This window comes from Procambarus clarkii, chromosome 17 (genome assembly GCF_040958095.1).
Source record: "Procambarus clarkii isolate CNS0578487 chromosome 17, FALCON_Pclarkii_2.0, whole genome shotgun sequence".
NCBI lineage: Eukaryota > Metazoa > Arthropoda > Malacostraca > Decapoda > Cambaridae > Procambarus > Procambarus clarkii.
The window spans coordinates 2,851,565-2,874,674 of record NC_091166.1 but is presented as its reverse complement, the minus strand read 5'-3'; the positions used below and the strand labels follow the sequence as shown (position 1 = coordinate 2,874,674).

Below are 23,110 nucleotides of genomic sequence, written 5' to 3'. Positions count from 1 at the left end.
AGACCACACACTAGAAGTTGAAGGGACGACGACGTTTCGGTCCATCCTGGACCATTCTCAAGTCGATCGACTTGAGAATGGTCCAGGACAGACCGAAACATCAGAGCCTGATGCTTCATTATAGTCCAGTTACTTTACTCAGAGCCTGATGCTTCATTATAGTCCAGTTACTTTACTCAGTGCCTGATGCTTCATTATAGTCCAGTTACTTTATTCAGAGCCTAATGCTTCATTATAGTCCAGTTACTTTACTCAGAGCCTGATGCTTCATTATAGTCCAGTTACTTTACTCAGTGCCTGATGCTTCATTATAGTCCAGTTACTTTATTCAGAGCCTAATGCTTCATTATAGTCCAGTTACTTTACTCAGAGCCTGATGGTTCATTATAGTCCAGTTACTTTACTCAGAGCCTGATGGTTCATTATAGTCCAGTTACTTTACTGAGAGCCTGATGCTTCATTATAGTCCAGTTACTTTACTCAGTGCCTGATGCTTCATTATAGTCCAGGTTCAACATTAATGTTTGTGTTGGTAATGGCAGGTGCAGGAGACCATCAGGGAGGCCCTGGAGATGATGACCACAGAGACAGGTGCCACAGCTGACCCCGTACACCTGGGAGACTCAGCCTCCACCATTAATGTTTGTGTTGGTAATGACAGGTGCAGGAGACCCATCAGGGAGGCCCTGGAGATGATGACCACAGCGACAGGTGCCACAGCTGACCCCATACACCTGGGAGACTCAGCCTCCACCATTAATGTTTGTGTTGGTAATGGCAGGTGCAGGAGACCATCAGGGAGGCCCTGGAGATGATGACCACAGAGACAGGTGCCACAGCTGACCCCGTACACCTGGGAGACTCAGCCTCCAGCATCATGAATTAAGTTCAAGAAATCACTGGACAGATCCCCCAGAAGCAGTTAACAGTAAGTTTTTTATTTTCTCTCATAGGTCATATCACAAGATATTGAGTTGCATTTTGTGGAGAGGAAGCCTGTTCTTAGGTTTATCGAGGTTCCCCAAGGTCAACTACTGACTTTCCATGACTTATAATTTACAATAGTTTCCTACCCCTGGGATAAATATTTACTGGTAGGTGAACAGACCTAACAGGTGAAAGGAAGCATGTGAACCATTTCTGTCCTGCATGGTGATTGAACCTGTGATCCTCTATTGAACCCGGGATCCTGGCTCCCCTCACAGAGGCACAAGAGTGGGTGACACTACACAACCAACCGGGAAAGCATTCAGGAAGACAGTGAACCAAAACAGACCACTGATGGGTTCGAAGAGACTGAAGCCTTAGAACTGCCAACAAACGCCCAGACAATGCCAGCATAAACTTCCCTGCCAGTAGAGGGGGGCTGGAATTACAGGTCCAACACCAACCCCCTGCCAGTACAGGGAGGGCTGGAGATACAGGTCCAGCACCAACCCTCCTGCCAGTAGGTGGGGGCTGAAGCTACAGGTCCAGCACCAACCCCCCTGCCAGTAGGTGGGGGCTGAAGCTACAGGTCCAGCACCAACCTCCTGCCAGTAGGGGGGCTGAAGCTACAGGTCCAGCACCAACCCCCTGCCAGTACAGTGAGGCTGGAGCTACAGGTCCAGCGGTCCAGCACCAACCCCCTGCCAGTACCTGGTTGATGGAGTTCTGGGAGTTCTTCTACTCCCCAAGCCCGGCCCGAGGCCAGGCTCGACTTGTGAGAGTCTGGTCCACCAGGCTGTTGCTTGGAGCGGCCCGCAGGGCCACATACCCACCACAGCCCGGCTGACCCGGAACTTCTTTTAGAAAACCGTCCAGTTTTCTCTTGAAGATGTCCACGGTTGTTCCGGCAATATTTCTTATAGTCCCTGGGAGGACGTTGAACAAGCGCTGACCTCTGATGTTTATACAGTGCTCTCTGATTGTGCCTATGGCACCCCTGCTCTTCACTGGTTCAATCATGCATTTTCTTCTATATCGTTCAATCCAGTACGTTGTTATTTTACTGTGTACATTTTGGACCTGACCCTTCAGTATTTTCAATGTGTATATTACTTGGTATCTCTCTCGTCTCCTTTCTAGAGAGTACATTTAAAGAGCTTTGAGACGATCCCAATAATTTAGGTGTTTTATCTGGTCTATGCGTGCCGTATATGTTCTCAGTATTCCCTCTATTTCAGCAATCTCTCCTGCTCTAAACGGGGGGACTGAGTACTGAACAGTACTCGAGACGGAACAACACAAGTGACTTGAAGAGTACAACCATTGTGATGGGATCCCTGGATTTGAAAGTTCTCGTAATCCATCCGATCATTTTTCTGGCTGATGCGATATTTGCTTGGTTATGCTCCCTAAACGTTACATCGTCGGACATCATTATTCCCAAATCCTTGACATGCAGTAGAGGTGGGCTAAAGCTACAGATCCAGAACCAACCCCCTGCCAGTAGAGAGGGGCTGGAGCTTTAGGTCCAGCACCAGCCCCCTGACAGTAGAGGTGGGCTGGAGCTACAGGTCCAGAACCAACCCCCTGCCAGTAGAGGGGGGCTGAAGGTACAGGTCTAGCACCAACCTCCTGCCAGTAGAGGAGGGGGCTGGAGCTACATTTCCCACACCAACCCCCTGCCAGTATAGTGGTGGGCTGGAGCTACAGGCCCAGAATCAACCCCCTGCCAGTAGAGGGGGGGGGGGCTAGAGCTACAGGTCCAGGACCAAGCCCCTACCATTAGAGGGGGGCTGTAGCTACAGGTCCAGCACCAACCCCCTGCCAAGAGAGGGGAGGCTGGAGCTACAGGTCCAGCACCAAACCTCTGCCAGTAGAAAGGGGCTGGGGCTACAGATCCAGCACCATCCCCCCCTGCCAGTAGACGGGGGGGGGGGGGGGAGGGCTGGAGCTATAGGTCCAGCACCAACCCCCTGCCAGTAGAAAGGGGCTTGAGTTACAGGTCCAGCACCATTCCCAAATTCCAGGAGAGGGGACTGGAGCTACAGGTCCAGAACCAACCCCCTGCCAGTAGAGGGGGGAGGGGACTGGCGCTATAGGTCTAGCACCAAATTCCTGGCACATGAGGGGGGCTGGAACTACAGGTCCAGCACCATCCAACTGTCAGGAGAGGGGGCGCTGAAGCTACAGGTACAGCACCAACCCCTTGCCAGGAGAGGGGGGCTAGAGCTACAGGTCCAGAACCAACCCCCTGAGTAGAGGGGGCTGAAGGTACAGGTCCAGCACCAACCCCCTGCCAGTAGAGGGGGGCCAGAGCTACAGGTTCAGAACCAACCCCCTGAGTAGAGAGGGCTGGGGCTACAGGTCCAGCACCATCTCTCCCCCTGCGAGTAGAGTGAGGCTGGAGCTACAGGTCCAGCACCAACCCCCTGCCAGTAGAGGGGGGCTAGAGCTACAGGTCCAGAACCAACCCCCTGAGTAGAGGGGGCTGAAGGTACAGGTCCAGCACCAACCCCTGCCAGTAGAGGGGGGCCAGAGCTACAGGTTCAGAACCAACCCCCTGAGTAGAGAGGGCTGGGGCTACAGGTCCAGCACCATTCCACCTGCCAGTAGAGGTAAGAAGGAGCTACAGGTCCAACACCAACCTCCTGCCAGTAGAGGATGGGGGGGGTGGAGCTACAGGTCCAGCACCAACCTCCACAGCCAGTAGATAGGAGGCTGGAGCTACAGGTCCAGCACCAACCCCCTGCCAGTAGAGAGGGGCTGGAGCTACAGGTCGCAGCACCAGCCCCCTGCCAATAGAGGTGGTCTGGAGCTACAGGTCCAGCACCAACCCCCTGCCAATAGAAAGGGGCTGGGGCTACAGGTCCAGCACCATCCACCCTGCCAGTAGAGTGGGGCTGGAGCTACAGGTCCAGCGATCCAGCACCAACCCCCTGCCAGTAGAAGGGGTCTGCAGCTACTAGTCCAGCACCAATCCCCTGCCAGTAGAGGGGGTTGGACCTACAGGTAATGCACCATCCCCCTGCCAGTAGAGGTGGGCTGGAGCTACAGGTCCAGAACCAACCCCAGCCAGTAGAGGGGGGGGAGGGGGCTGGAGCTACAGGTCCAGCACCATCCCCCTGCTAGTAGAGGAGGGCTGGAGCTTCAGGTCCAGCACCACCCCCTGCCCGTAGATGGGGTCTGGAGCTATACGTCCAACGCCAAACCCCCTGCCACTAGATGGGTGGGGCTGGAGGTACAGGTCCAGAATCAACCCCCTGCCAGTAGAGGGGGGATGGAGGTACATTTCCAGCACCAAACCCCTGCCAGTAGTGGTGGGCTGGAGCTTCAGGTCCAGAACCAACCCCCTGCCAGTAGAGGGGGGGGGGGGCTGGAGCTACAGGTTCAGCACCAACCCCCTGGCAGTAGAGGCAGGGCTGAAGCTAAAGGTCCAGCACCAACCCCCTGCCAGGAGAGGGGGGGGTTGGAGCTACAGGTCCAGCACCAACCCCCTGCCAGTAGAGGGGGGGCTGGAGCTACAGGTCCAGGACCAATCCCCTTCCAGTAGAGGGGGGGGGGGCTGGAGCTACAGGTCCAGCCCCACCCCCCTGCCAGTAGAAGGGGGCTGGAGCTACAGGTCCAGCACCAACCCCCTGCCAGTAGAGGGAGGCTGAAGCTACAAGTCCAGCACCAACCCCCTGCCAGTAGAGGGGGCTGGAGCTACAGGTCCAGCACCAACCCCCTGCTAGTAGAGGGGGGACTGGAACAACAAATCCAGCACCAACCCCCTGCCAGTAGAAGGGGGAGCTGGAGCTACAGGTCCAGCACCAACCCCTCCCCCCCAGCCAGTAGAGAGGGGCTGGAGCTACAGGTCCAGCACCAACCCCCTGCCAGTAGAGGGGGGCTGGAGCTACAGGTCCAGCACTAACCCCCTGCCAGTAGAGATGGGCTGGAGCTACAGGTCCAGCACCAACCCTCTGCCAGTAGAGGGGGGCTGGAGCTACAGGTCCAACACCAACCCCCTGCCAGTAGAGGGGGGCTGGAGCTACAGGTCCAACACCAACCCCATGCCTGTAGAGGTAGGCTGGAGCTACAGGTCCAGCACCAACTTCCTGGCAGTAGAGGGAGGCTGGAACTACAGGTCCAGCACCAACCTGCTGCCAGTAGAGGGGGGCTGAAGCTACAGGTCCAGCACAAACTCCCTGCCAGTAGAGGGCGGCTGGAGTTACAGGTCCAGCACCAACCCCTGCCAGTTGAGGGAAGCTGGATCTACAGGTCCAACACCAACCCCTGCCAATAGAGGGTGGATGGAGCTACAGATCCATCACAAACCCCTTGGCATTAGAGGAGGGATGGAGCTATAGGTCCAGCACCAACTCCTTGCCAGTAGAGGGGGCTGAAGCTACAGGTCCAGCACCAACCCCCTGCCAGTAGAGGGGGTTGGAGCTACAGGTCCAGCACCAACCCCCTGCCAGTAGAAGAGGGCTGGAGCTACAGGTCCAGCATAAACCCTCTGCCAGTAGAGGGGCTGGAGCTACAGGTCCAGCACCAACCCTGCCAGTAGAGGGGGGCTGAGCTACAGGTCCACACCAACCCCCTGCCAGTAGAGGGTACTGGAGCTACAGGTCCAGCACCAACCCCCTGCCATTAGAGGAGCTGGAGCTACAGGTCCAGCATAACCCCCTGCCAGTAGAGGGGGGCTGGAAGTACAGGTCCAGCACCAACCCCCTGCCAGAGAGGGGGTTGGAGCTACAGGTCCAGCACCAACCCCCTGCCAGTAGAAGAGGGCTGGAGCTACAGGTCCAGCACCAACCCCCTGCCAGTAGAGGGGGCTGGAGCTACAGGTCCAGCACCAACCCCTGCCAGTAGAGGGGGGCTGGACTACAGGTCCAGCACCAACCCCCTGCCAGTAGAGGGGGCTGGAGCTACAGGTCCAGCACCAACCCCTGCCATTAGAGGAGGGATGGAGCTACAGGTCCAGCACCAACCCCCTGCCAGTAGAGGGGGCTGGAGCTACAGGCACCAACCCCCTGCCAGTAGAGGGGGCTGGAGCTACAGGTCCAGCACCAACCCCTGCCATTAGAGGGGGATGGAGCTACAGGTCCAGCACCAACCCCCTGCCAGTAGAGGGGGCTGGAGCTCAGGTGCAGCACCAACCCCTGCCAGTAGAGGGGCTGAGCTACAGGTCCAGCACCAACCCCTGCCAGTAGAGGGGGGGGCTGGAGCTTCAGGTCCAGCACCAACCCCCCCAGTAGAGGGGGCTGAAGCATCAGGTGCAGCACCAACCCCTGCCAGTAGAGGGGGGCTGAAGCTACAGGTCCAGCACAAACCCCTGCCAGTAGAGGGGGGCTGGAGCTACAGGTCCAGCACCAACCCCCTGCCAGTAGAGGGGGCTGGAGCTACAGGTCCAGCAACACCCTGCCAGTGGGGGGGCTAGAGCTACAGGTTCAGCACTAACACCCTGCCAGTAGAGGGGGGCTAGTGCTACAGGTCCAGCACCACCCCCCTGCCAGTAGAGGGGGCTGGAGCTACAGGTCCAGCACCAACACCCTGCCAGTAGAGGGTGAGGTCTGGAGCTACAGGTCCAGCACCAACCCCCTGCCAGTAGAGGGGGGCTGGAGCTACAGGTCCAGCACCAACCCCCTGCCAATGGTGGGGGGCTGAAGCTACAGGTCCAGCACCAATAGATAGAGAACATACTTGATAACCTAGCAAACCCAGCTCCAGATATTATCTTCCTCGGAGATTTCAATTTACCGAGTTTAAGATGGAGAGTGGCAAACACAAATATCATAGCAGGGAATGACCCGGGAAGTAACTAACCACAAGTCAGAGAACTTTTGAGATTCTGTGACAAATTCTCGCTCAATCAACAGATTACAGAACCAACTAGGAACGAAAACACACTAGACTTCTTATTCACAAACAATGATGAACTAATCAGAGACATAACAATCTCAGATACTTCATACTCAGACCATAAGCTCATTGAAGTGTGAACTAGCATAAATAACGATAGTAGGTCTAAGAGACCCAACAAGCGAGAAGGAATATTCAATCAATTCAATTTCAACAATAAGAAGATTGACTTGGAAAAAATAAATGTAGACCTTGCAACCATTCAATGGGAGACGGTCTTAAGCGACAAAACTTCCACACAGGGAATAGCTCAACTGACAGCTGAAGCTTACAAGGTCTGCTTGAAGCACGTGCCAGTGAGGAGGGACAGAAAGAGGACCACTCTAGAAAGAGAACGCTGACAACTGTACAGGAGAAAAATAACGGAAATGCTTCGGCAGACACAACTATCACAAGCAAGGAAATAAGCCTAAGCAGGGAGATCAAAGAAATAGAACAAACGTTGAAGCGATCATATGAGTCTGAGGAAATGGAATTGGAACAGAAAGCTATACAAGAGATAAGGAAAAATCCGAAATATTTTTTCACATACGCAAAATCAAAATCCAAAACCTCGACCAGTATTGGACCGTTAATTACAAATGAAGGTACGTACACAGAGGATAACAAAGAGATTAGTGAAATTCTAAGAAGCCAGTATGAGGCTATGTTTAGCACACCAATAAACAACATGAAAGTTGATGACCCAGACAGCTTCTTTATGAATGACATTCAAGCTGCAGATAATATACCGGATATTACCACAAACTCGGAAGACTTTGAAAGAGAAATTGACAATATGCCTATGCACTCAGCTCCTGGGCCTGACTCATGGAATTCAATACTCATAAAGAAATGTAAAGTACCAGTAGCGAGAGCACAGCGTAATATGGAGAAAGAGCCTGGATACAGGGGAGATACCAGCAGCACTTAAATCTGCAGATATAGCTCCGTTGCACAAGGGGGGGGGGAATTAAAGCCTTGGCAAAAAATTACTGGCCAGTTGCACTAACATCACACATAATAAAAGTGTTTGAAAAAGTGATTAGGAATCAAATTTCTAGTTTTATGGAAAACAATGAATTGCACAATCCAGGACAACATGGATTTAGAGCGGGAAGATCTTGTCTGTCACAGTTTCTCAACCTCTATGACAAAATCCCAGAAGCTCTAGAAGAAAAGCAAAATGCAGATGTTGTATACTGCTGTATACGTTGTATACGTTGTATGATGTTGTATACAGATGTTGTAAAGGGGTACTTTGATGTTATACTTTGCAAAGGGGTTCATCAAATTTGACCATGGGGTGATAGCTCACAAAATGAGGTCAATAGGAATAACTGGAAAAGTAGGACGCTGGATACTCAATTTCCTGTCGAACAGAACACAAAGAGTAACAGTCAATCAGATAAAATCGAGTCCAAGCGATGTTAAAAGCTCTGTACCTCAAGGTACAGTTCTTGCACCGCTACTGTTCCTTATTCTCACATCTGATATAGACAAAAATACAAGTCACAGCTTCGAGTCGTCCTTTGCAGATGACACAAAAATCAGCATGAAAATTACCTCTGCTGAAGACATTGAAAAACTACAAGCAGATGTCAACAAAGTTTTCAATTGGGCAGCAGAAAATAACATGATGTTTAACAGTGATAAATTTCAGGTACTCAGGTTCGGAAAAAATGAGGATCTGAAACATAATACAGGGTACAAAACACAATCGAATCTTCCCATAGTAGAAAAACAGCATGTCAAGGATTTGGGAATAATGATGTCCGACGATCTAACGTTTAGGGAGCATAACCAAGTAAATAAGGCGTCAGCCAGAAAAATGATCGGATGGATTACGAGAACTTTCAAATCCAGGGATCCCATCACAATGGTTGTACTCTTGAAGTCACTTGTGTTGTCCCGTCTCGAGTACTGCTCAGTACTCACTTCCCTTTTCAGAGCAGGAGAGATTGCTGAATTAGAGGGAATACAGAGAACATATAAGGCACACATAGACGACATAAAACACCTAAATTATTGGGATCGTCTCAAAGCTCTCCAAATGTACTCACTAGAAAGAAGACGAGAGAGATACCACATAATATACACATGGAAAATACTGGAGGGTCAGGTCCCAAATCTACACAGTAAAATAACAACGTACTGGAGTAAACAATATGGAAGAAAATGCAAGATTGAACCCGTGAAGAGCAGAGGTGCCATAGGCACAATCAGAGAGCACTGTATAAACATCAGAGGTCCGCGGTTGTTCAACGTCCTCCCAGCGACTATAAGAAATATTGCCGGAACAATCGTGGACATCTTCAAGAGAAAACTGGACTGTTTTCTAAGAGAAGTTCCGGCTGTGGTGGGTATGTGGCCCTGCGGACCGCTCCAAGCAACAGCCTGGTGGACCAAACTCTCACAAGTCGAGCCTGGCCTCGGGCCGGGCTTGGGGAGTAGAAGAACTCCCAGAACCTCATCACCAGGTACAGGTCTGGCACCAACCTCCTGCCAGAAGAGGAGGGCTGGAGCTACAGGTCCAGCACCAACCCCCTGCCAGTAGAGGGGGGCTGGATCTACAGGTCCCGCACAAACCCCCAGCCAGTAGAGAGGCTGAAGCTACAGGTCCAGCACCAACCCCTGCCAGTAGAGGGGGGCTGGGGCTACAGGTCCAGCACCATCCACCCTGCCAGTAGTGGGGGGGCTGGAGCTACAGGTCCGGCACCAATACCCTGCCAGTAAAGGTGGGCTGGAGCTACAGGTCCAGCACCATCCCCCTGCCAGTAGAGGGGGGCTGGAGCAACAGGTCCAGCACCAACCCCTGCCAGTAGATGTGGGCTTGAGCTACAGGTCCAGAACCAACCCCCTGCCAGTAGAGACAGAGGGGCTGGAGCTTCAGGTCCAGAACCAACTCCCTGCCAGTAAAGGTGGGCTAAGCAACACGTCCAGCACCAACCCCCTGCCAGTAGAGAGGGGGGGGGTGGAGCTACAGGTCCAATACCAACCCCCTGCCAGAAGAGAGTGGGCTGGACTACAGGTCCAACCAAACCCCTGCCAGTAGAGTGGGCTGGAGCTAAGGTCCAGCACCAACCCCCTGCCAGTAGAGTGGGCTGGAGCTACAGGTCCAGCACCAACCCCCTGCCAGTAGAGGTGGGCTGGAGCTAAAGGTCCAGCACCAACCCCCTGCCAGTAGAGGTGGGCTGGAGCTACAGGTCCAGCACCAACCCCCTGCCAGTAGAGGTGGGCTGGAGCTAAAGGTCCAGCACCAACCCCCTGCCAGTAGAGGTGGGCTGGAGCTACAGGTCCAGCACCAACCCCCTGCCAGTAGAGGTGGGCTGGAGCTACAGGTCCAGCACCAACCCCCTGCCAGTAGAGGTGGGCTGGAGCTAAGGTCCAGCACCAACCCCCTGCCAGTAGAGGTGGGCTGGAGCTACAGGTCCAGCACCAACCCCCTGCCAGTAGAGGTGGGCTGGAGCTACAGGTCCAGCACCAACCCCCTGCCAGAGAGGGGGCTGGAGCTACAGGTCCAGCCAACCCCCTGCCAGTAGAGGGGGGCTGAGCTACAGGTCCAGCACCAACCCCCTGCCAGTAGAGGGGGGCTGGAGCTACAGGTCCAGCACCAACCCCCTGCCAGTAGAGGGGGGGCTGGAGCTACAGGTCCAGCACCAACCCCCTGCCAGAGAGGGGGGGCTGGCTACAGGTCCAGCACCAACCCCCTGCCAGTAGAGGGGGGCTGGAGCTACAGGTCCAGCACCAACCCCCTGCCAGTAGAGGGGGGGCTGGAGCTACAGGTCCAGCACCAACCCCCTGCCAGTAGAGGGGGGCTGGAGCTACAGGTCCAGCACCAACCCCCTGCCAGTAGAGGGGCTGAGCTACAGGTCCAGCACCAACCTGCCAGTAGAGGGGGCTGGAGCTACAGGTCCAGCACCAACCCCCTGCCAGTAGAGGGGGCTGGAGCTACAGGTCCACACCAACCCCCTGCCAGTAAGGGGGGCTGGAGCTACAGGTCCACACCAACCCCCTGCCAGTAGAGGGGGCTGGAGCTACAGGTCCAGCACCAACCCCCTGCCAGTAGAGGGGGGCTGGAGCTACAGGTCCAGCACCAACCCCCTGCCAGTAGAGGGGGCTGGAGCTACAGGTCCAGCACCAACCCCCTGCCAGTAGAGGGGGGCTGGAGCTACAGGTCAGCACCAACCCCTGCCAGTAGAGGGCTGGAGCTACAGGTCCAGCACCAACCCCTGCCAGTAGAGGGGGCTGGAGCTACAGGTCCAGCACCAACCCTGCCAGTAGAGGGGGCTGGAGCTACAGGTCCAGCACCAACCCCTGCCAGTAGAGGGGGCTGGAGCTACAGGTCCAGCACCAACCCCTGCCAGTAGAGGGGGCTGGAGCTACAGGTCCAGCACCAACCCCCTGCCAGAAGAGGGGGCTGGAGCTACAGGTCCACCAACCCCCTGCCAGTAGAGGGGGCTGGAGCTACAGGTCCAACACCAACCCCCTGCCAGTAGAGGGGGATGGAGCTACAGGTTCAGCACCAACCCCCTGCCAGTAAGGGGGTGGAGCTACATTCAGCACCAACCCCCTGCCAGTAGAGGGGGGCTGGAGCTACAGGTCCAGACCAACCCCCTGCCAGTAGAGGGGGGATAGCTACATCCAGCACCAACCCCTGCCAGTAGAGGGGGCTGGAGCTACAGGTCCAGCACCAACCCCCTGCCAGTAGAGGGGGGCTATAGCTACATCCAGCACCAACCCCCTGCCAGTATAGGGGAGCTGGAGCTACAGGTCCAGCCAACCCCCTGCCAGTAGAGGGGGGCTATAGCTACATCCAGCACCAACCCCCTGCCAGTAGAGGGGGGCTGGAGTACAGGTCCAGCACCAACCCCCTGAAGTAAGGGGGCTGGAGCTACAGATCCAGCACCAACCCCTGCCAGTAGAGGGGGCTGGAGCAACATTTCCAGCACCAACCCCCCCTCCCCTGCCAGTAGAGGGGGGCTGGAGATACAGGTCCAGGACCACCCCCTGCCAGTAGAGCTGGGCTGTAGCTACAGATCCAGCACCATCCCCCCTGCCAGTAGGGGGCAGGGGGCTGGAGCTACAGGTCCAGTACCAACCCCTCTGCCAGTAGAGGAGGGCTGGAGCTACATGTCCAACATCAACCCCCTGCCAGTAGAGGGGGCTGCAGCTACAGGTCCAGCACCAATCCCCTTCCTGTAGAGGGGGACAGGAGCTACAGGTCCAGCACCAACCCCCTGTCAGTAGAGGGGGGGCTGTAGCTACAGGTTCCAGCACCAATCCCCTGCGGTAGAGGGAGACAGGAGCTACAGGTCAATCGCCAACCTCCTTCCAGTATAGGGGGGCTGGAGCTACAGGTCAAGGGACCTACCCCCTGTCATTAGAGGGGGGTGCTGCAGCTACAGGTCCAGCATCAACCCCCTGCCATTAGAGAGGCGCTGGAGCTACAGGTCCAGCACCAACCCCATGCAAGTAGAGAGGAGCTGGAGCTACAGGTCCAACATCAACCCCCTGCCAGTTTCAGGAGGGGGCTGGAGCTACGGGTCAAGGACCTACCCTCTGCCACTAAAGAAGGGGGTGCAGCTACAGGTCCAGCATCAATCCCCTGCCAGTAGAAGAGGGGTTTGAGCTATTGGTCTAGCACCAACCCCCTGCCAGCAGAGGGGGACCTGGAGCTACATGTCTAACACTAACCCCCTGCCAGTAGAGGGGGGCTGGAGCTACAGATCCAGCGCCAACCCCCTTCCAGTAGAGGTGGGCAGGAGCTACAGGTACAGAACCAACCCCCTTCCAGTAGAGGTGGGCATGAGCTACAGTCCAGCACAACCCCCTGCCAGTAGAGGTGGGCTGGAGCTAAAGGTCCAGCACCACCCCCCTGCCAGTATAGGAGGGATGAAGCTACAGGTCCAGCACCAACCTCCCTGCCAGAAGAGGGGGCACTGGAGCTACATTTCCAGCACCACCCCCTGCCAGTAGAGGGGGCTGGAGATACAGGTCCAGGACCAACCCCCTGCCAGTAGAGGGGGGCTGGACATACAGGTCCAGCACCAACCCCCTGCCAGTAGAGGTGGCTGGAGCTAACAGGTCCAGCACCAAACCCCTGCCAGTAGAGGGGGGGGGGCTGGAGCTACAGGTCCGGCAACAACCCCCTGCCAGTAGAGGAGGGGCTGGAGCTACAGGTCCAGCACCAACCCCCTGCCAGGAGAGGGGGGGGGGGGGGTGGCTACACGTCCAGCACCAACCCCCTGCCAGTAGATGGGGGCTGGAGCTACAGGTCCAGCACCAACCCCCCTGCCATTAGAAGGGGGCTGGGGCTACAGGTCCAACTCCAACCCCCTGCCAGTAGAGGGGGGCTGAAGCTACTGGTCCAGCGCCAACCCCCTGCCAGTAGAGGGGGGCTGGAGCTACACGTCCAGAACCAATTCCCCCCCCCCTGCCAGTAGAGGTGGGCTGGAGCTACAGGTCCAGCACCAACCCCCTGTCAGTAGAAGGGGACTGGAGCTACAGATCCAGCACCAACCCCCTTCCAGTAGAGGTGGGCAGGATCTACAGGTACAGAACCAACCCCCTGCCAGTAGAGGTGGGCTGGAGCTAAACGTCCAGCACCAACCCCCTGCCAGTAGAGGGGGGCTGGAGATACAGGTCCAGGACCAACCCCCTACCAGTAGAGGGGGCTGGAGCTACATTTCCAGCACCAACCCCCTGCCAGTAGAGGTGGGCTGGAGCTAAAGGTACAGCACCAACCCCCTGCCAGTTGAGGGGGCTGGAGCTAATGGTCCAGCCCCAACCCCCCTGCCAGAAGAGGGGGGGCTGGAGCTATTGGTCTAGCACCAACCCCCTTCCAGTAGAGGGGGGGCTGGAGCTACAGGTCCAGCATCATCCCCCTGCCAGTAAAGGTGGGCTGGAGCTACATTTTCAGCACCAACCCCTTGCCAGTAGAGGGGGGATAAAGATACAGGTCCAGGACCAACCCCCTGCCAGTAGAGGGGAGCTGGAGATACAGGTCCAGGACCAACCCCCTGCCAGTAGAGGGGGGGCTATAGCTACCGATCCAGCACCAACCCCCTGCCAGTAGAGGGGAGCTGGAGATACAGGTCCAGGACCAACCCCCTGCCAGTAGAGGGGGGGCTATAGCTACCGATCCAGCACCAACCCCCTGCCAGTAGAGGGGAGCTGGAGATACAGGTCCAGGACCAACCTCCTGCCAGTAGAGGGGGGGCTATAGCTACCGATCCAGCACCAACCCCCTGCCAGTAGAGGGGGGCTATAGCTACCGATCCAGCACCAACCCTCTGCCAGTAGAGCGGGGCTGGAGATACAGGTCCAGGACCAAACCCCTGGCAGTAAAGGGGGGCTGGAGCTACAGATCCAGCACCAACCCCCTGCCAGTAGAGGGGGGCTGTAGCTACAGATCCAGCACCAACCCCTGCCACTAGAGAGGGAGGCTGTAGCTACAGATCCAGCACCAACCCCTGCCACTAGAGAGGGAGGCTGTAGCTACAGATCCAGCACCAACCCCCTGCCAGTAGAGGGGGGACGCTGGAGCTACATTTCCTGCACCAACCCCCCCTCCCCTGCCAGTAGAGGGGTGCTGGAGATACAGGTCCAGGACCAACCCCCTGCCAGTAGAGGTGGGCTGCAGCTACAGGTCCAGCACCAATCCCCTTCCTGTGAGGGGGACAGGAGCTACAGGTCCAGCACCAACCCCCTGTCAGTAGAGGGGGGGCTGCAGCTACAGGTCCAGCATCAACCCCCTGCCATTAGAGAGGCGCTGGAGCTACAGGTCCAGCACCAACCCCATGCAAGTAGAGAGGAGCTGGAGCTACAGGTCCAACATCAACCCCCTGCCAGTTTCAGGAGGGGGCTGGAGCTACAGGTCAAGGACCTACCCCCTGCCACTAAAGAAGGGGGTGCAGCTACAGGTCCAGCATCATCCCCCTGCCAGTAGAAGAGGGGTTTGAGCTATTGGTCTAGCTCCAACCCCCTGCCAGTAGAGGGGGACTGGAGCTACATGTCTAACACTAACCCCCTGCCAGTAGAGGGGGGCTGGAGCTACAGGTCCAGCATCAACCCCCTGCCAGTAGAGGGGGGCTGGAGCTACAGATCCAGCACCAACCCCCTTCCAGTAGAGGTGGGCAGGAGCTACAGGTACAGAACCAACCCCCTTCCAGTAGAGGTGGGCATGAGCTACAGGTCCAGCACCAACCCCCTGCCAGTAGAGGTGGGCTGGAGCTAAAGGTCCAGCACCAACCCCCTGCCAGTATAGGAGGGCTGAAACTATAGGTCCAGCACCAACCTCCCTGCCAGAAGAGGGGGCGCTGGAGCTACATTTCCAGCACCAACCCCCTGCCAGTAGAGGGGGCTGGAGATACAGGTCCAGGACCAACCCCCTGCCAGTAGAGAGGGGGCTGGAGATACAGGTCCAGGACCAAACCCCTGCCAGTAGAGGGGGGCTGGAGCTACATTTCCAGCACCAACCCCCTGCAAGTAGAGGTGGGCTGGAGCTACAGATACAGCACCAACCCCCTGCCAGTAGAGGGGGGCTGGAGCTATAGGTGAAGCACTAACCCCCTGCCAGTAAGGGGGGCTGGAGCTACAGCTCCAGCACTAACCCCCTGCCAGTAGAGGTGGGCTGGAGCTACAGGTACAGCCTCAACCCCCTGCCATTAGAAGGGGGCTGGGGCTAAAGGTCCAGCATCATCCACCTTCCAGTAGAGGCGAGCTGGAGCTACTGGTCCAGCACCCCCCCCCCCCATGCCATTAGAGGGGGCTGGAGCTACAGGTCCAGCACCAACCCCCTGCCAGTAGAGGGGGGCTGGAGCTACAGGTCCAGCACTAACCACCTGCCAGTAGAGGGGGCTGGAACTACAGGTCCAGCACCAACCCCCTGCCAATAGAGGGGGGCTGGATCTACAGGTCCAGCACTAACCACCTGCCAGTAGAGGGGGCTGGAACTACAGGTCCAGCACCAACCCCCTGCCAATAGAGGGGGGCTGGAGCTACAGGTCCAGCACCAACCCCATGCCAGTAGACGGGGGGCTGGAGCTACAGGTCCAGCACCAACCCCCTGCCAGTAGAGGGGGGGGGCCCTGGAGCTACAGGGCCAACATCAATCCCCCTGCCAGTAGAGGGGGTGCTGGAGCTACATTTCTAGCTCCAACCCCCTGCCAGTAGAGGTGGGGGCGGGGCTGGAGCTACAGGTCCATTACCAACCCCCTGCTAGTAGAGGAAGGGCTGGAGCTACAAGTCCAACACGAACCCCCGCCTGTAGAGGAAGGGCTGGAGCTACAGGTCCAGCACCAACCCCCTGCCATTAGAAGGGGGCTGGGGCTACAGGTCCAGCACCATCCCCCTTCCAGTAGAGGGGGGCTGGAGCTACAGGTCCAGCACCATCCCCCTGCCAGTAGAAGCGAGCTGGAGCTACAGGTCCAGCACCCCCCCCCCCCTTGCCATTAGAGGGGGTTGGAGCTTCAGGTCCAGCACCAACCTCCTGCAATTGAAGGGGGCTGGAGTTACAGGTCCAGCACCAGTCCCCTGCCAGTAGAGGGGGGCTGGAGCTACAGGCCAACCACCAACCCCCTGCCAGTAGAGGGGCGCTGGAGCTACAGGTCCAGCACCATCCTCCTGCCAGTAGAGGGGCGCTGGAGCTACAGGTCCATCACCAACCCCCTACCAGTAGAGGGGGCCTTGAGCTACAGGTCTAGCACCAAACCCATGCCAGTAGAGAGGGGGCTGGAGCTACAGGTCCAGCACTAACCACCTGCCAGTAGAGGGGGCTGGAGATACAGGTCCAGCACTAACCCTCTGCCAGTAGAAAGGGGCTGGAGCTACAGGTCCAGCACTAACCCTCTGCCAGTAGAAGGGGGCTGGAGATACATGTCCAGGACCAACCCCCTGCCAGTAGAGGGGGGCTATAGCTACCGATCCAGCACCAACCCCCTGCCAGTAGAGGGGAGCTGGAGATACAGTTCCAGGACCAACCCCCTGCCAGTAGAGGGGGGCTATAGCTACCGATCCAGCACCAACCCTCTGCCAGTAGAGGGGGGCTGGAGATACAGGTCCAGGACCAACCCCCTGCCAGTAAAGGGGGGCTATAGCTACCGATCCAGCACCAACCCCCTGCCAGTAGAGGGGAGCTGGAGATACAGGTCCAGGACCAACCCCCTGCCAGTAGAGGGGAGCTGGAGATACAGGTCCAGCACCAACCCTCTGCCAGTAGAGGGGGGCTGGAGCTAATGGTCCAGCCCCAACCCCCCTGCCAGAAGAGGGGGGCTGGAGCTATTGGTCCAGCACCAACCCCCTTCCAGTAGAGGGGGGGCTGGAGCTACAGGTCCAGCATCATCCCCCTGCCAGTAAAGGAGGGCTGGAGCTACATTTTCAGCACCAACCCCTTGCCAGTAGAGGGGGGATGAAGATACAGTTCCAGGACCAACCCCCTGCCAGTAGAGGGGGGCTATAGCTACCGATCCAGCACCAACCCCCTGCCAGTAGAGGGGGGCTGGAGCTACAGGTCCAGGACCAACCCCCTGCCAGTAGAGGGGGGGGGCTATAGCTACCGATCCAGCACCAACCCCCTGCCAGTAGAGGGGGGGCTATAGCTACCGATCCAGCACCAACCCTCTGCCAGTAGAGGGGGGCTGGAGATACAGGTCCAGGACCAACCCCCTGCCAGTAGAGAGGGGTTGTAGCTACCGATCCAGCACCAACCCTCTGCCAGTAGAGGGGAGCTGGAGCTACAGGTCCAGGACCAACCCCCTGGCAGTAAAGGGGGGCTGTAGCTACAGATCCAACACCAACCCCCTGCCAGTAGAGGGGGGACGCTGGAGCTACATTTCCTGCACCAACCCCCCCTCCCCTGCCAGTAGAGGGGGGCTGGAGATACAGGTCCAGGACCAACCCCCTGCCAGTAGAGGTGGGCTGGAGCTACAGGTCCAACATCAACCCCCTGTCAGTAGAGGGGAGGCTGCAGCTACAGGTCCAGCACCAATCCCCTTCCTGTAGAGGGGGACAGGAGCTACAGGTCCAGCACCAACCCCCTGTCAGTAGAGGGGGGGCTGCAGCTACAGGTCCAGCACCAATCCCCTGCCAGTAGAGGAAGACAGGAGCTACAGGTCAATCGCCAACTTCCTTCCAGTATAGGGGGGCTGGAGCTACAGGTCAAGGACCTACCCCCTGTCATTAGAGGGGGGTGCTGCAGCTACAGGTCCAGCATCAACCCCTTGCCATTAGAGAGGCGCTGCAGCTACAGGTCCAACATCAACCCCCTGCCAGTTTCAGGAGGGGGCTGGAGCTACAGGTCAAGGACCTACCCCCTGCCACTAAAGAAGGGGGTGCAGCTACAGGTCCAGCATCAACCCCCTGCCAGTAGAAGAGGGGTTTGAGCTATTGGTCTAGCTCCAACCCCCTGCCAGTAGAGGCGGACTGGAGCTACATGTCTAACACTAACCCCCTGCCAGTAGAGGGGGGCTGGAGCTACAGGTCCAGCATCAACCCCCTGCCAGTAGAGGGGGGCTGGAGCTACAGATCCAGCACCAACCCCCTTCCAGTAGAGGTGGGCAGGAGCTACAGGTACAGAACCAACCCTCTTCCAGTAGAGGTGGGCATGAGCTACAGGTCCAGCACCAACCCCCTGCCAGTAGAGGTGGGCTGGAGCTAAAGGTCCAGCACCAACCCCCTGCCAGTATAGGAGGGCTGAAGCTATAGGTCCAGCACCAACCTCCCTGCCAGAAGAGGGGGCGCTGGAGCTACATTTCCAGCACCAACCCCTTGCCAGTAGAGGGGGCTGGAGATACAGGTCCAGGGCCAACCCCCTGCCAGTAGAGGGGGGGCTGGAGATACAGGTCCAGGACCAAACCCCTGCCAGTAGAGGGGGGCTGGAGCTACATTTCCAGCACCAACCCCCTGCAAGTAGAGGTGGGCTGGAGCTACAGATACAGCACCAACCCCCTGCCAGTAGAGGCGAGCTGGAGCTACAGGTCCAGCACCACCCCCCCCCCCCCATGCCATTAGAGGGGGCTGGAGCTACTGGTCCAGCACCAACCCCCTGCCAGTAGAGGGGGGCTGGAGCTACAGGTCCAGCACTAACCACCTGCCAGTAGAGGGGGCTGGAACTACAGGTCCAGCACCAACCCCCTGCCAATAGAGGGGGGCTGGAGCTACAGGTCCAGCACTAACCACCTGCCAGTAGAGGGGGCTGGAACTACAGGTCCAGCACCAACCTCCTGCCAATAGAGGGGGGGGCTGGAGCTACAGGTCCAGCACCAACCCTATGCCAGTAGAGGGGGGGCTGGAGCTACAGGTCCAGCACCAACCCCCTGCCAGTAGAGGGGGGTCTGGAACTACTGGTCCAGCACCAACCCCCTGCCAGTAGAAGGGGGGCTGGAGCTACAGATCCAGCACCAACCCCATGCCAGTAGAGGGGGGGCTGGGGCTACAGGTCCAGCACCAACCCCCTGCCAGTAGAGGGGGGTCTGGAACTACTGGTCCAGCACCAACCCCCTGCCAGTAGAAGGGGGGCTGGAGCTACAGGTCCAGCATCAACCCCCTGCCAGTAGAGAGGGCTGGAGCTACAGGTCCAGCATCAACCCCCTGCCAGTAGAGGGGGTGCTGTTGCTACATTTCTAGCACCAACTTCCTGCCAGTAGAGGGGGGGGGGCGGGGCTACTGGTCCAGTACCAACTCCCTGCCAGTAGAGGGGGGACTGGAGCTACAGGTCCAGCACCAACCCCCTGCCAGTAGAGGGGGACTGGAGCTACAGGTCCAGCACCAACCCTCTGCCAGTAGAGGGGGCTGGAGCTACAGGTCCAGCAGCAACCCCCTGCCAGTAGAGGTGGGGGGGGGCTGCAGCTACTGATCCAACACCAACCCTTTGCCAGTAGAGGGGGGCTGGAGCTACAGGTCCAGCACCAACCCCCTGCCAGTAGAGGGGGTGGGGCTGGAGCTACAGGTCCAGCACCAACCCCCTGCCAGTAGAGGGGGACTGGAGCTACAGGTCCAGCACCAACCCCCTGCCAGTAGAGGGGGGCTGGAGCTACAGGTCCAGCACCAACCCCCTGCCAGTAGAGGGGGGCTGGAGCTACAGGTCCAGCAACAACCCCCTGCCAGTAGAGGGGGGGGGGCTGGATCTACATGTCCAGCAACAACCCCCTGCCAGTAGAGGGGGGGGGGCTGGAGCTACAGGTCCAGCAACAACCCTTTGCCAGTAGGTGCTTTCCTTGACTGGCTTCAGTTTATGTGTAGTGTAATGTGCTGATTGTGGTGAATTTTGTAGGTGTGATTGACGTATAATGGGTCTCTCACTGACTAAAGGTGATAATGGGGCTGACATTGTCTACAGATGATAATGGGGCTGACACTGACCACAGGTGATAATGGGACTGACACTGACCACAGGTGATAATGGGGCTGACACTGACAACAGATGATAATGGGGCTGACACTGTCCACAGGTTGAGGACCTCCGCAGGATGAGTGAGCCCGTCAAGAGGCTGGTGGAGGCTGGCCGGGTGTTGGCCGTGAAGAGGCTGGTGGAGGCTGGCCGGGTGTTGGCCGTCCAGGAAGACCAAGATGGCCGCCGCTCCGCCAGGATAATTCTACAAGACGGACAGCTGTACCTCCACCCACTCCTGCGTCAGCCCACGCCCGCCCACGCCCATACCCTCCAGGTAACTTTATTACACCCACTAGTCTTACTGACATTACTGACTTACTAAGTTTTGATAACTAATATGATAACATTTTGATATACAGTTATCAGCATGATTTATTTGATTTCCTGCAGGAGAGTGAGGTTGTGGGCGTGCTGGAGTCCTCCTGCACCCTGGCGTTCCTTGACCTCGGGTGGGCGGGGTCAACAAAAGGGCGGGTCACCATCCGGCTGACCCCTGACACTCCGCTGGCCAGACAGTTTGTGTTGTTGTGTACGGGCCAGCGGGGCCACACCTACCGCAACACCAAACTGTTGCAAGTGTGCGACAAGGGTCAGCCGGGGGAGTGGGTGAAGGGCGGAGACTACGAGAGTAATGATGGTGCGGGAGGAGCCCCACTGCTGCCTGACCTCCAGGGGCGGTACCGGGAGTCACGCCGGGCAGGAGCTGTGTTGTGCTGCGATGATCTGGGGGGTCCCAGGAGTGCCCAGTTCTTCATCACCACCAGGGACCGCCAGGATGGTTACCTGTGGTCACATGTCTTCGGTGATGTGGTGAGCGGCCTGGATGTGGTGAGGGCAGCAGTCAACCACAGTGACATTACGGAGGTGACTGTGGTGGACTGTGGTGTTGTGCTGCCACTCTAGTTCACTGTACCATCACCATCACTACTGTGGTGTTGTGCTGCCACTCTAGTTCACTGTACCATCACCATCACTACTGTGGTGTTGTGCTGCCACTCTAGTTCACTGTACCACCACCATCACTACTGTGGTGTTGTGCTGCCACTCTAGTTCACTATCACCACTACTGTGGTGTTGTGCTGCCACTCTAGTTCACTGTACCATCACCATCACTACTGTGGTGTTGTGCTGCCACTCTAGTTCACTGTACCACCACCATCACTACTGTGATGTTGTGCTGCCACTCTAGTTCACTGTACCACCACCATCACTACTGTGGTGTTGTGCTGCCACTCTAGTTCACTGTACCACCACCATCACTACTGTGGTGTTGTGTTGCCACTCTAGTTCACTGTACCATCACCATCACTACTATAGTGTTGCCACTCTAGTTCACTGTACCATCACCATCACTACTGTGGTGTTGTGCTGCCACTCTAGTTCACTGTACCACCACCATCACTACTGTGGTGTTGTGCTGCCACTCTAGTTCACTGTACCACCACCAGCACTACTGTGGTGTTGTGTTGCCACTCTAGTTCACTGTACCATCACCATCACTACTATAGTGTTGCCACTCTAGTTCACTGTACCATCACCATCACTACTGTGGTGTTGTGCTGCCACTCTAGTTCACTGTACCATCACCATCACTACTGTGGTGTTGTGCTGCCACTCTAGTTCACTGTACCACCACCATCACTACTGTGGTGTTGTGCTGCCACTCTAGTTCACTGTACCACCACTATCACTACTGTGGTGTTGTGCTGCCACTCTAGTTCACTATCACCACTACTGTGGTGTTGTGCTGCCACTCTAGTTCACTGTACCATCACCATCACCACTGTGGTGTTGTGCTGCCACTCTAGTTCACTGTACCACCACCATCACTACTGTGGTGTTGTGCTGCCACTCTAGTTCACTGTACCATCACTACTGTGGTGTTGTGCTGCCACTCTAGTTCACTGTACCATCACTACTGTGGTGTTGTGCTGCCACTCTAGTTCACTGTACCACCACCATCACTACTGTGGTGTTGTGCTACCACTCTAGTTCACTGTAACAACACCACCATCACTCTTGCGTCACCATGGACTGCGTGTTTTGATTCCAATGTAATTTAAGGACAGACTTTTATCACTATATCATCATAACTTCACTATCTTTGATATTTATTCTTTGGTATCATATACCTGACAATCACGGCTGTATCACCATCAATGCTATATCTTCTCAGTACTGTAACCTATCATTGCTGTATCACTATAGCTTCACTATCACCTCTATATATCACCATCACCTCAGGCCCCACACTTGGGGTCATATACTGACCATGTTGAGTAACAAATTGTTGGTGTCACTATATGACAGCTGTTGTCACTGTTATATCACCAACAGCTCACTATCACATAACACTATCACTGCTACACCAACATCATTTCACTTTTACTGCATTATCACCTCACTGATATTTTTCCTCCTTACATTTACTGATATATCACTATCACTGCTCATATATATCACCATGCTGGTCCATGGTGTGTTGTGATATTACCATACTGGACCATGGTGTGTTGTGATATTACCATACTGGACCATGGTGTGTTGTGATATTACCATACTGGACCATGGTGTGTTGTGATATTACCATACTGGTCCATGGTGTGTTGTGATATTACCATACTGGTCCATGGTGTGTTGTGATATTACCATACTGGACCATGGTGTGTTGTGATATTACCATACTGGTCCATGGTGTGTTGTGATATTACCATACTGGACCATGGTGTGTTGTGATATTACCATACTGGTCCATGGTGTGTTGTGATATTACCATACTGGTCCATGGTGTGTTGTGATATTACCATACTGGTCCATGGTGTGTTGTGATATTACCATACTGGACCCTGATGTGTTGTGATATTACCATACTGGACCATGGTGTGTTGTGATATTACCATACTGGACCAT

At 56.5% G+C, this 23,110-nt stretch overlaps 1 protein-coding gene across 1 annotated transcript; it reads left to right on the top strand.

Annotated features, from left to right (window-relative positions):
• Window positions 1-799: 799 nt before the first annotated feature.
• Window positions 800-22,749, top strand: LOC138365719 (peptidyl-prolyl cis-trans isomerase-like). The gene is made up of 3 exons (XM_069326212.1): window positions 800-928; window positions 20,259-20,474; window positions 20,591-22,749. Exons 2-3 carry the CDS (start codon window positions 20,277-20,279, stop codon window positions 21,101-21,103), a joined length of 711 nt encoding a protein of 236 aa, XP_069182313.1. The 5' UTR covers window positions 800-928; window positions 20,259-20,276; the 3' UTR covers window positions 21,104-22,749.
• The last annotated feature ends 361 nt before the right edge of the window (window positions 22,750-23,110 follow it).